This window comes from Pezoporus occidentalis, unplaced genomic scaffold, assembly GCF_034315485.1.
Source record: "Pezoporus occidentalis ecotype Australia unplaced genomic scaffold, CSIRO_AGI_Poc_V1 ctg15, whole genome shotgun sequence".
Lineage (NCBI taxonomy): Eukaryota > Metazoa > Chordata > Aves > Psittaciformes > Psittacidae > Pezoporus > Pezoporus occidentalis.
Window position 1 is genome coordinate 10128932 of NW_026913316.1, and position 13916 is coordinate 10142847.

The window sequence follows — 13916 nt, forward strand, 5'->3', positions numbered from 1 at the left end:
CATTTTGACCCTAGAAGTCACCAGTTTAAAAACCACTGAGCTGGGGAATCACAACTATCTTCTGGTGGCATGAAATTCCACAGCTCTTAAATTTGCGCAATACTGTTATATCAATAAGTAAGTAAGTCTTCACCCTTAATTCTGATTCTTTATTATTCTGGAAGTCAGAGAATTAAAATATTATTCTCAATTCCAATTAAAACCTCATTTTTTAACAGTGGCTGTAGACAGAGTTAGTTATTAGCACTATTTTCATCTTTATTGTTTAGAACAGTATTCAAGAAAGTTAAGAAGGTAGAAATTAAGGAAGTACATACTATTTAAAAGCAGCTACTTGCTCTGGTTAGTCATCCAGCTGAACAGCTCATCAGAAGGTCACAAAATTGTTTCCCAAAACTGACTGCAGACTTAAAATATAAATTAATTATGCCTCTGTTTCTGTAAGAAACAAGAGAGAATTTAACCTTGCTAAATCAGCCTGACTACTGAGTAATGTTGGGATTGATTCCTTCTTCTCCCTTACAACCATGCTATTTTGATTGCCAAAAAGCAGGATCATTTCCTGCCTTCTCGACACAACAGCACATGTACAATCAATGGTTATGCAGAACACAGCTATCAAAGTCACTCCATCTCCTTCACAAAGCTCTCCAAAAGCTTTGTTTAAAGTGCTGAAGAAATGTACAGTTGTATGCAATAAGCTGCATAAAACTTTTACACTACACTATTTGTGGAGCTATGAGATTCCTTCAAGGAAAAAAGCACCCACTCCTAAAAAAGCAACTACCAAGAGCAACCAGTGGTGTCAGTTGCTTCCTCAACAATACAGACACCCACTGGCTTGTTCATTGTCTTTACTCTTTCAACAGAAGTTATGCAAGGATAACAAATAGAGTGATGAGTGATCTGGTATTTACTCCTGCCATCTATTCCTAATTATTAAAACAATGGGCTGTACTGGTTTGAATTTTAATGCATGAGCTCCCTGCACTATAACTAAACTCACTGCCTTTAGCTTCTTGCCACTAGAGATCTCTAAAGAAATACTGAACTAAACTACCTGACCTGTTTTAATGCTCAGTTCCTTTCCTATTTATCTGCTTGGTTAATAAACATCTTTGAGACAAGTATCTAGAATGCTGTCATAAGAAGAAAGCTTGTTTTCTCCCTTTAAAACCTCACTCATTTTAAAACTAGAATCTTAAACAGAAAAAAATGTTAAGCTGCATCTTCACTCTACTTTTTGATAAAAATCAAACCATGTTTCTCCTATTTTTTTTTCAAAATTTCAGCAAAGTTGAAATATTTCAAGATTTGCAAAAGTAAAAAATATGCATCATTAAAAAAAAAGACACTTACCGAAGCTCAAGGTAGTTACTTTCTATCTCCCAGTCTCTCAAGTTTTTTGGTTCTTGATTTTACATCATCTGTGTTTATCAGAACAGAAATCATTTTTAGATGCTCCCCTTGCCTAAGATAACATCTTAAGAAAATTTCCAGTATTTAGAGCTACATAAATTTTACCTTATTAGTTTCCAGTGCAGCACCTTCCCTTCTGGCATTTTGTTGCCCTTTCATTTAGTTATGCAAATATATCACCATGGGTTTTCATTCCTCTGGTTCAAGAAATGTCAGGTATGCTGCACTATGGCTACACTGAACAAAACAAGACTCTATAAGGAAAAATATACATCACTGCCTATGGCACATTAGAATATATACTGTGGAGAAGCTGTAGCTCAATGTTTCTGAGCTTGGTCCTTAAACAAACAGAGAAACTGTAACAGATCCTGAAAAATATTTATGTGTTTTATTGGGAGCTGGGGCAATGGACAGAAGAGCACTTAAAATTTTAAGATAACATAAATGCATAATAATTTCCTTTCTCTAAGCCCCCAACCTGGGAAAACTACATACACTATTGCAAGTCCTTCTGTACAAAATTACTAGATATACCTAATGCTTTCAAAACCTTACGATTCTTCAGTTACTTATTAATCCCATTAAAATACCTCTGGAAGGGAACCAGTAATTTAAATAGGAAAGGTGCATTCTATATCGTAAAACATTTGCAATATACAGTTTTTACAGCAAGTACTATACCACTGGAGATCTACAAAGATGTTTTCTTTTTAATACACTTGGCTGTTTATCATCTCACAATCCTCTTTACTTAAATATTTAACAAAAGCATCTCACTTCTAACAATGGTAATACCATCACAGATGAAAATAATATCAATCATGTTGCAGAAATGCTACAACAAAGCCCCTTTCACCCGCCAGTCTTGAGACAGCAAATCCTGCAACTCTTCTTCGTCTTCGCTACCAATAGCCTCATCCTCTTTCTCTTGTGTTGCTTTTAATCTCATGGCCTCCTTTAATTTCTCCTTCATCAGATCCTGGCGGTTACGCAAAAGCTCAACACGGCGATAACATTCACTGTTGAAAAGTAAACCATCTATTAACACTTGTGGCCTTTCCATGTTAATTACACTTTCTATAGTGCTCCTCTAACTTGGATAAAAAAAGCTCCACAGCTTTCCATCAATTGAAAAATAAGCTTTCAATGTGCTACTGCATCATCTCTGTTTTAATCAAGTGGAAACAGACCAAAGGAGAGGAGAGGTGTGGTAAATTCTCTAGCAAAGAGATTTAATCCAAATATTTAACAACTGCAATGCCATCACAAATCGTTTTTGAAAAAGCACAGAACCAACATCCACTTCCACACAAGGAAAGACACCATTCTTTGCTCCACCTCTGGTTCTCATGTATAGTAGAAAGGGAAGATACCAATTTGCTATCAATTCTGGTAACTTAGTGGTAGCATCTCTGAAATAATAAAGCAGCACAAGTATTCAGATTCTTGATCTGCTTATGGTGTTTTGTAACAGAACATTTTAAGTAAATGCAATCCACAACTTTCAGTTTTCATTTACTTAAAAAAGTTCTGTCTTGAAATATGTTTTCTAACAAGTATTCTAACCACTTTAATAAGGTTTTTTATTAAAAATACCAAGTAGTAGTAGCTTTTTTAAATACATCTTTGCCTCTTTTCATTACTATTTGGTAGGAAGAGTCAACAAGATTATTATCTGGATGCTGTGCTCCCTTGCATATCTACAATACAATTACTGACAGGCACTCACAGCTGAAGGAAAACATAAATGTCACTGAATTTCATTTTTAATTTAATTCAGAATAGCCTGCATTTAAATACACTCAGAAAACAAAAGAGTCTCTAAAAATCTATTTGGAACTTTGAGGAAAAATAATTATGGTAACAAACTTGAAATTCTCTAGAGATTTCTGAATTTGGTTCTACATACAATAACATCCTAAACTACTGGGAATAATGCTGGGAATGCTCAAAGACAGCCAGGGTTAGCTCAAGCCCTCCCCCATGAACACTGTTAAAAGACATTCCTATACTACTAAAAGTTCAGTTTGAACCCAACGGTATTGTTATTATATGCTGATTAGCTGTAGCATGTAAATCCATCCAGATGGTTTAAGTGTTGCTTTAATTTTTAGTGTCTTCTTTTTGTTGCAAGTTCATTAAAATCAGAATTCATCTTTTCAATCACTACCACTGCCATAATCACTGTTGATCAACATGCCAAACTACATGATGATAGTAACAATCTGTTCCACTAAGCTGTATTTCAGTTACTGCGAGTTTAAATTCATGCTTATCCCACCCCTACGCCTCCCATTTCAACAAAAAAAAAAACAAACAACAAACACTTCTTGTAATGAAGTGCATCATTCAACAAAATCTTTTAAGTAAGTAAACTTCCATTAGAAACATGGAGTTTTCACAGAACAGCACATTTTCGGTACAGCAAATGGATGGTCGAAACAAACCTATCAAAATTTTAATTGCAGTGCAATTGGTTTTTAAAAGTATTCACATAAATTCTACATCAGTCAGAATTCAGAGAGAAATACAAATTATAGTATTTTACACGGGTGAGGGGGAGAGTTTGTTCAAAGAATTTGCCTGCTATTACTTTATTTGCCTACACCTGCTTGCTGTACTGTCAGTGATTCCAGGGTGCACTCTCTGTGCAAATCATTATGTAACTTTGCAACAAAATTAATTTTTTTATTAGGTATCGTTCTGCAATTTGAGGGAGTCTTTGTCCTTTGACTATTTAAGTAATTAATGAAAGGCAGCATCACAGAAGATTAAAAGTGAAAATGTTTTTATCACTCTAGTCACATAGTGATCCATTGCTGCTGGAGAACAGAAAGTTTGAGGAAAAATTGATCTACTTACATCTGCTCGTCAATTTCTTCAATCTGACGATCTAGTCGTCCCTCCTCATCCTCTTCCGCCACTATTGCTTCTGAAATCTAAACCAGAAAAACATTAAGAAAATTCACCGTCATCCTGAATTCCACTGTTGTTTCTTTTAGATGTCTGTGTCTTCCCCTTCTCCCCTCTACCTCAAGTCACTGTCAATCTCCTACATGTATACTCCCACCTTAACAAAAGACTGTGGAGGCAACTACAGAAAAAAAACTTATCTGGTTTAATTTGAAATTGAAATGTTTTTTCTTAAAACTAGAAGTGGTTTGGCTGCTTTGGGGTTAATCTTTTGAATTTTTCAATACACTAAGATTTGAAACTCGCATAAACAAAACTGCAAGCATCCAAAATCTGAGGTTGAAACAGGAGTTAAATCCCAATGCTCGGGACTTGATTACACATGATTATTGGAAGTATTGGTTAAATATTCACACTAGATCCCAAAGTGTTTCTAACCTGTTATTTTTTTCAGCATATACTTTCTCAAATCTGAATGTCTGGGAGATGCTATGCAATCAATGGTCCACGCATAACTGAGAAGATTCCTTCTAAGCTGAAGAATTATCTGAATGGCTAATGCTAGCAAAATGTATCCACCATTGCTTTTGTATGAACATTTGCTCTGTTTATAGTGCTGACCGCTTTAAAATGAGCAATGGTAAGGTTTTTTGCACCACTTTTCTTAGCAGTTGACATATGAGCAGTTATTTACAATTAAAATTAAAAAAATCAGCAAATACTCTAGAGGAAGATTGAGAACACCAGATATATCTTTAGTGGCAGTTTTATATTGTACAGAAGGGCAGATAAAAAACTGCTCTGGGAAGACTTTACATGCAATGCTGAGCAGTAAAAAAGACAACAAAAAAAAGGTACAGAAAATCTGTGGCCGATTTGTGTCTCACACAAAATCTTTTGTCACTTACCCAAGTTTTGGGTTCCTTTCCAGTATATTAAAATGAACCATAAACCCCAGGTTACCTACACTTTATAGATCCTTTCTCAAAAAGACAAACGGGTGGTGTTTTGTTCTCTGTTTTTCAAGGTTAAAATATGAATATTTTACATCTGAAAAAGAGCCCACAGTTATGTCCTGTTTGGATACAGGACACTGATCTGAGTTATATGCTATCTTATCTAAACACAATTTAACAAATGTAACTAGATACTGATGACTGGGTCCTGATCAAAAGTTTTTTCAACTTAATTTCCCGTAAGTAGAAAACAGAAGAAATCCTTTGCTCATTTATAAAGTGCATTTAACCATACACTGCATTGCAACAGCTGATAAATGCAGATGTCAGTCATTCTGCAGAGCTGCATGAAACTGTTGTTTTCCTTATTGTGTATAGTATTTAGAATCAATAAAAATAGATTCCATTACTTACTGTGTTGACCTGTCGCATTGCCTTTTGAAATTCATCCCATTCTTTGTCCATCTGATCCTTTGGAGCATCAACTTTTCGCACCTAAGAACATGAAACGGGCTTATTAATTTACATCTAGTGACCCTTTGGGGCACTGTAAAACACCTGGAGAAACAGGAAAAATAGTGCCATGTTCTCAGTAAAGTCTGGTCGACATACTTCAGTTCAAGTAATGTATATGAACAAAAGAGTGCAGTCACACAATGGTTTTGAAGGAAAAATTTGACTGTACTCCTGGATTAAAGTTAACATCTTTGACTGCAGCATTAAAGAATCGTTGACTAAGAATGGATGGTGTGGAATGTCTGGAGTGACAAAAGTGACAAAGTCTATTAATTTGATGATCTGTTACTTCACTATGTCAGGCAATAACTTTTAAATTCTTCTGTAAGCTACCTGTTGAGGTATATCTAGTAGACATCTCACAAGCCAAAAAAAGCAGTGAATTATTTGGCTTTGGCACAACATAAAATGTAAAATGATTCAGTCACTAGTCTGACTGATGTTAGACAGTCTGGCAGTATTTGAAATCTAGTCTGATTTTGTGGGCTAACAGAAGAAATAGTACAGCTACATACCAATTTTTAGGATATGCAAAGCTTTTTCTTTTGTAGTAGATAAATTACTAATACAAGATGACTGAAGAAGTAATAGCTGTAAGAATTTGTTTAAGATCTACAACTAAGGTAATCAAAACCAGATTGTGCTTTTAGTACAAGCAAATAAATAAAATAACCTGACCATGTAACCAAAACTTCCACAATTCAAGACTGGGAAGATGTGGCATAAAACGTGTATTAGATGACAGATTATGCCTGGCTCTGGACTGGGTAGAAATCCTATAGCTAGGAGAACAAAGCAGTTTGAACAGAATAATTCATGGCACCACTTTTTTGCATTAGTTTTCTTTTTCTTTTATTCATTCCTCTCTTTTGGTAACACATAGATCATCATCATGACAACAGTTTGGTATGTTTTGTTCCTGAATGATTATACAAAATTCAGTAGCATGAATTAAGTTTATAGAATAAATTAGAGGCTTCCAAGCAAACTAGAACTGGGAATTAATAGTCATCATTTCATTTTTCCGTTTTGTGATTATTTCTATCATACGTGTATGTACTGTGTTATTACGCATTGTGGTTGTCTTTTGTAATTCATAATTATTTGTATTTCTTACAATAAATTTAAACACTAAAGATACTATTTTTTTCCTTGAAATATTTATCTAATCCAGAATTTATAGGCTTTATAAATCCCTCATGTGAAGAACCAACATTTTTCATGCCCACAATCTCCCTTCCAAGTGCTCACTGTTAATTCTGAAAATAATTATTTTGTGTATGATTCTAACACAGAATCACTGCAGCCATCTTAATATAAGCAATGTCACAAACATTTTCCTTCCCCTGCATACTACCTAAACTTAGAAAGGGATGATTAAGAGCAGCACCTGCAAGCAAGTCCAGGAAAAGCTTATGTATCCACTTGTAAATTTATCAGCTGAGGTGATAACCAGAACAAAGATCACTAAAGCAGTGTCCTCACAGCTATAAGCAGATTTTCCTTTGCCTGCTGTGCATTCCCATCCTGTACAAGCTTCCTAATTCATGGTATTCAAACTATCTGTAAAATCTAACAATCCAATCAGTCATATGCAAAAAAGTGTAGCTTTTTCAGCTACATATTTCAATATTCAAAATGTCGTTATTCAAAGCTATTCACATATGCCAATGTGTGGGCCTTAGTGGTGCCAAAAGAATCTTGCCAGAGCAAGTAAGAGACACCTAAGCTTGTCACTGGGACAGTGGGACTAAGAAGCATTATTTAGAATGTCTCCAAATCAGAAATAATGGCTCAACTTCGCAATCCAATTTAAATACACATCAGACAGTGTGAACAAAAATGGAATACTCTAGGAAAATAAAGACTGTGAGCCTACAACACTAGTATTTTAATAAAGCAAGCAGGAAAGCCAGCAAATACTTACAAAGAAACCCAAAAAAAAGTTTGTATTTCAAATACCAGTGTTTATTTTGCTCACTGTTTGGTACTGTGCAAGCTGAAGTAATATATGAATGATTTTGATCAAAATGTTAAGATTTTTAGTAGTGGGGCTGTTCTGAGAAACATACTGAATGCCCACATTTCTCTTCATAGCATCAAAAAAGCCCATAGTGGTAAAAGACAAGAGGGGAGAAGACAAAATTCACTGCTATAGTATGTCAGTACAAGAGATTACAGTGTACGTCACAATCTAGCTATTTTCATTCTAAAAGGATGTTTAGTATCAGTCACATAGTAACTCAAAACACTTTTCAATATGATCTCTCAAAGGAGATTACAGAACTATTTTTATATCCTCAATTCTGAAGCAGAACTGTAGGTACAAATTAGTTGAAATGCTTTTCCTGGGATGACTCAAAGAAATTAAAGTAACAGATGGATTGTGCAAATCTCAGTCCAGCATTTTAACTAACAAATAACATTTCCTTGTTTTTCTTTTAAGAGCCACAAATAAAAAATAGCCATTAAGTCAAAAATTATTTAATAAGCTCTTCCTTCCTGCCTCTGTCCCTTTTCATATTTTCTAGTTCAGAATGAATCATTCAAACCTGTGCCAAGGGAAGTTTAGACTGGACATCAGGAAGCATTTCTTTATTAAAAGGGCAGTCAAACAGTGGAACAGGCTTCCTAGAGAGTGGTCGATGCCCCAAGCCTGTCAGTGTTTAAGAGGCATTTGGACAATCCCCTTAATAATATGCTTCAACTTTTTGTCAGACCTGAAGTGGTCAGGCCGTTGGACTAGATGATCATTCCAAATGAAATAGTCTATTCTACTCTAAATAGTTCTGTTATTTTCTTGTGTTCTGGTACTACTAATTATCGGGAAAAGCATCCTTTACTACTCTGAAAATTACTACAACTGGCAGAAATAAACCCAGCAGCATAAAAGGAGCAGATCACTTACTTTTGCATCCACTTCCGGATCATCAAAGAAACCTTCTGGCAAAGCTTCAGCAGTGTTTTCTTTCCTGAAATGTTTGATCACTATTATTCCAAGTTCATACTGTACAACCTGCTTTACTGTAGAGTTAAAAATAGTCAAGAATAAAATATATGATCTTTTATATATGCACCTAGAAATTGAACAAGTTTCTTACATCCCGAGTTTTACCTACAACCATCAAATCTTGTTTCAGTTTGGTCCTACCTAACAACTTGCAAGGAACTGCACAAACAGGTTTAAATCTCACTGTCAAAACAAGAGCTTAAGCTTAAATCCTACACTATTCTTTCCATTGTGCTGAGCACCCAAACCTTTTAACAGCAGTCTCTACTTCTAAAAGCCTAAACCACTGTCTAAAAAAGTGCTCAAGTGAGCACTGAACCATTACTGTAGAACAAAGAAATTATTTTTTTTAAACAGTTGAAAGCAGTGGTTGACACTGAGCTTCCAAGGTACCACATATTAAAATCTGTAAATAAGAGATGTCTAACAGACACTATGTGGCATTACTTCATCTCTTATCGTGCCCCTAGGATGCCAAATACCTGTCTGAAATGATGCTGTAGGCTGACATATATACACACTACTCTGAACACAAGTTAACAATATGACATATTTCCAAGTGCTCACAGTCTGTATTTCCTTGAAGAATAATAGTGACAATTCCCAAATCTATCAATATTTCATTTGACTGCTTACCTTTCCACTACCTTCTCCTGTATCTCTGCTTTCTGTATGGATCCTGAATGGGAAAGTATAGGAGCAGCTGTAGTTTTGCTGTCAAAGAAGTCTGTAAGAAAGGACAGAAGCCTATGAACAAGAAGAACAACTTTTCAAGCTTCTTTATAAAATCCTGACTGGACAGGAATTTCAATTAATACCTTACTGAAGGGAAGAACAGCTAGATATATTTCAATATGACAGCCTCAAACAATTAGAACTTATAATCAATAAGCATGCCGAGAAAACACCACACAATAACAAACTAGCTAAGAATGTCCTTTCTCTACTTCCAGTATTACACACTCTAACAAGCCAATAGCAATAATTAGGAAAAATAAATGAACATCAGTTCATCATCTTTAAAATCAGTTAAAACACAGCTTCTCCTTACTGAATCACTTAGAATATCAGTCAGCATTACCTGCAGGCAGTGCATTAGCTATTACTTCTTGAGTTGGAGGTGGAATTTCTGTTTTATGCATAACAGAAGATGTGCTTGCTTGATCTTTTTCCTCCTCTTCATCACCATCATCATCGTCATCGTAATTTCCTGACAATAAACTAGGACCTGGAGTCTTTGAAAGCTGTTTGCTTGCACTGTCTCGCTCTGTTTCATCAAAAAAATCTGCTGGTAGCCTAGCAAAGAACACACAAAGGACTATTTCAAACTTCACAAAAATCAGTCACAGTCAGCACCTGAAGCCTATTCAATCTGTAAGCAATATGACCTTTAAAATACTGTGCAATACCCTGAACTGCACAGCTACTTATCTAACCACCCCCTGAAGGCAGAACATAATTGTTGTTTTCATGTGAAGTTCCCTAGTTAACCTAGCTCAGGTTAATTCTAAAACATGTTTCAGTTCCATTTCTGCATTTAAATATTCAGTATCAGAAACACTGACAAAAATATCCCATTACAAAGTGCATTTGGAAGAATGGCAGCTTAGGTAATTTTATCTCTGCATCCAAAGTTATCTGCATCAGTGTACCAGCTGTGAACACATTAAATACAAAATTCACAGCTCATACTAATGTCACGTACACCTCCATGAATCTTCATGTATAACACAACTACTTATTTTGGGTACCTGCTGCTGCTCAGAAGAGCCACACAGGCTCAGCAATAAGAAAACCCAGATTTGCTTAGCCAAACATTTTTCAAGGTTGTATTTTAAAATAACCATACTGATCAGTTTCATAATGAACAAACCTCTCAACTGTTAATTATGCACACACACTATTTCTACAAGGTAACAGCACATAGTATCTATGCAAGATATTTATCCTGTGAAGAAGTGTATAGGAGACCTGCAGACCTCGTGTGACATTACCAACCCCACAAAAGATGTCCAAATCTCTAGTGGCAGTAAGATGCTTAACCCAATTCCCTGAAATCAAATACAGTACTATAGTTGTGAGAGTTCAGCTGCAGGATATGCTTCTACATGAATTTTAAGTGACAAAAACATCAATAAAGATCCGATGATGATATTTGTTACTGGGTTTTGTGAATTTTTTTTTGTCCTTTAAATACACATTTCTCTTAATTTCAAAGTACCATCTCTTTTGCAGCATGCTAGCATTAGAGTGCATGCCACAATCTAGTTATTCTCATTCTAGCTAACTCCATAATACCACCACATATTTATTAATCCTTAGAAATCTGACAGTAACAGTAAAAGAATTCCTGTTTTGTCAGAGACTCTAGAGTTCATACCACGATTTTCTCATCTGCACTGAGGAAGATGATGCCATGTTCAGGAATACACACCCATGTTAGAAAATGCGCAAACTATCTGCTGATTATCTGCACCTTTAGCCTTGATTAAGAAGGAGAGATGAGGAAGAACAGGGTGAGAATGCAGCACTTGGTACAGTTACAAAAAACTCACATGTAGTAAGACCTACTTACCCGGATGTAGACGTATGCGGCTTTTGGTCTGTACCTGTGTAACAACCCAGAGTCACTTCTTACAATCCATGCTTTTAAAACAAATACCCCTCAGACAAACTCCTACTACAGCAGCAAGTTCGCAAAAGCATATTTTCATGGATTTCATATATTTACGTGTTTAGTAGGACCAAGGGAAAAAACCCCAAATCTTTCCTTTAGTATTAACGTTCATGCAACCAGTGGCTTCATCCCACTGAAAAAGAGTAACACCAATTCTGGGCAAGCACTTCAACTGTTTAACTTACACTGTTTATGATTCTGTTTGGAGCAGCCCACAGCTCCATAACCTAATTTATCACAATAACCCAGAAGAAAACTAGGTAATAAACTACCAAAAGTACAATTTTCTGACAGAGAAAGAGCAAGACACACTTCTTCCCTTTTAAAACTGACCCAAACCATTCAAGGTGTAAAATGGATGGATGCTTGCAAGGGGTAGATAAGTATTTTTCTCTCCTTACCTTTTACTCTTTTTAATTCTGTATCTTCTGTGTCAACAGTTTTTCTCTTGACAGGATAAGATGATGTGCTAGCAGCTGAACCAGCTGCTGTTTGCTTTGTGCCTTTTAATTCTGCAACTCTCTGTAACAAATACAAAATTTATAAAGCTTTCCTAGCAGGAACTTCTGGATTACAGCACTTTTAGAATAGTTTACGAGAATGAGCTAATATCCTTCTAGAACAAAATCACTGAAACAGACATCACAGATACCAAAACAGACCAACGTTTCTGTCAGCCTCCTGAAAGATTAAACATAGGGCAGAGGAATTGCACTGTAGGCAACCGTAAGGCTGTACAAGTGAGAATGGAAAGACTAAGATCAGTGACATTTACAGCTGTAAGGAACCGGAGGAGAAAGCAGGAAGGCTGACCTTACCCTACAGTCCTGGAATATTAAGTGGTTTAAAACTAAAACACAGCAGTAATACTAAAGACATGCCACTGTGCCTTGCCACAACGATCTACTCAAAATTCAAGCCATCAACTAGGAACACTTCACTTCTGGCCTTTTCCTCAGTATTTGCAAAGCTAAGTGCAATCTCTCAGTTTGCGCTAAGAAACAGTGGCAGAATTTAATACTATTTTGAAGTCAGATTTAAGATTGCACCCAAGTTCCAAACTCCTGAAATTGTTTTACAAGTTCTTTATCTTTACTGCTAAATTACGAAGGGAAAAAAAAAGGGTCTATTTTCTTAACCACGTGTGAGTTGTAACGTGACCGCAGGTAACACAGCAACCCACGGAGCTTTCCTTTCCAGCTGCAGACAAGTGACAGTTAAAAGCTGTCGCTAGCAGGCTTTATCTTAAGAGTTCGCGCCTTGAAACGCACGGGACGACTCTCTCAAGTGCTGGCCTTTTCCATCGGCTCGCAGGTTGTCAGAAAATAAACCAAGACAAAACAATCGGGCATGTTTTCCGCTGCTTCCTCCCGGCTGATGCCCAATTGCTATCAGCGTACACCCCAAAAAGCAACAAACCCCGACCCTCCGTAACGGCGGTGTAACCTCCCCATCCTTCCCCCTTCTGACCCGAAACCCGCCCTCCCCGACCAACGCGCAGCCAGGGCCGGCGGGTCACCGGCACGGCGGCCCAGCCCGGGCTGGAAGCCAGCAGCCGCTCACCTCACGGTGCTGCTTGCCCAGGACGTGTGTCTGCCACAGCAGCTCACTCTTCACGGGCGCGTTGCACAGCGTGCAGCTCAGGTGCCCCAGGCTGTTGTACGTGCCGGCCGCCGTTAAGGGAAGCAGGGCGCTGCAACGCGGACCCCGGCCCCTCCCGCCGGCCTCCCCCTTCCTCCTACCCCCCTCAGCGAAGGATATTTGGCGAAGGGCGACTCGATCCGCTTCTTGCCCGCGTTCTGCCGCTGCTTCTCGCGCATGAGGCGCCGCAGCTCCTCCTGCCGCACCTGCTTCCGCCCCGGACCCATCCCGGCCGCCGCCATCTTCTCCCGGCGCCTAGAGTGACGATACGGTACCGCCCCCCCGGCGCAGGCTCCGCGCGCCTGTGGGCGGGACTCAGGGCTGCGGCTGGGGGCGGAGCTTCTGCTTCTGGTCACGCCCCCGAAGAGGAGGAAGAAGAGGAGGAAGAGGAGGAGTGGAAAGGAGCTTAGCTCGCACGGCAGCGGCTCGATTCTCCGCCTTGATCGGGTTTCAGTCGTTAAGGCTTTGGAGCACCGCCAGAACTAGGCAGGCACGGTAAACTAGCTGCTGTCCACGGCTCTGAATAAGTTCTCTAAAACATGGCCCGAAAAACCACCCAAAATAAGTAAAAAAGGAATACAGAGAACCCCCAGTACATCCCATGCACCCAGATCCAGAAACTCTGCGTTGTATAGCAGCAATACAACTGTGAAAAGCGTTCAAAGCAAAAAACCCAATGCCCAAGCAACAAAAACCAACCAACCAACCAAAACAGAAAATCCCAAACCAAAAATAAAACTGCTTTTCTTCAAGTTTCAGCTTGTTGGCAATCGCGGTAACA

The 13916-nt window shown here is 37.8% G+C and overlaps 2 protein-coding genes across 4 annotated transcripts in view; one reads left to right on the forward strand and one right to left on the reverse strand.

Annotated features, from left to right (window-relative positions):
• The window catches only part of LOC134159725 (poly(rC)-binding protein 3-like), a 60951-nt gene extending 55251 nt beyond the window's left edge, over positions 1 to 5700 (forward strand). For all 3 annotated transcript variants that reach the window (XM_062610998.1, XM_062610992.1, XM_062610999.1), the window contains one exon: positions 4790 to 5700. In XM_062610998.1, coding sequence (XP_062466982.1) covers positions 4790 to 4854 — 65 coding nt within the window. In that variant the 3' untranslated portion in view covers positions 4855 to 5700. The remainder of the gene's footprint in view (positions 1 to 4789) is intronic.
• On the reverse strand, positions 1789 to 13418 carry ZNF830 (zinc finger protein 830). The gene is made up of 10 exons (XM_062611000.1): positions 13256 to 13418; positions 13058 to 13157; positions 11896 to 12016; positions 11393 to 11426; positions 9899 to 10113; positions 9454 to 9544; positions 8716 to 8779; positions 5706 to 5786; positions 4285 to 4361; positions 1789 to 2441 (listed from the first exon to the last, which is right to left on the reverse strand). Exons 1-10 carry the CDS (start codon positions 13375 to 13377, stop codon positions 2258 to 2260), a joined length of 1089 nt encoding a protein of 362 aa, XP_062466984.1. The 5' UTR covers positions 13378 to 13418; the 3' UTR covers positions 1789 to 2257.
• Between the last annotated feature and the right edge of the window lie 498 nt (positions 13419 to 13916).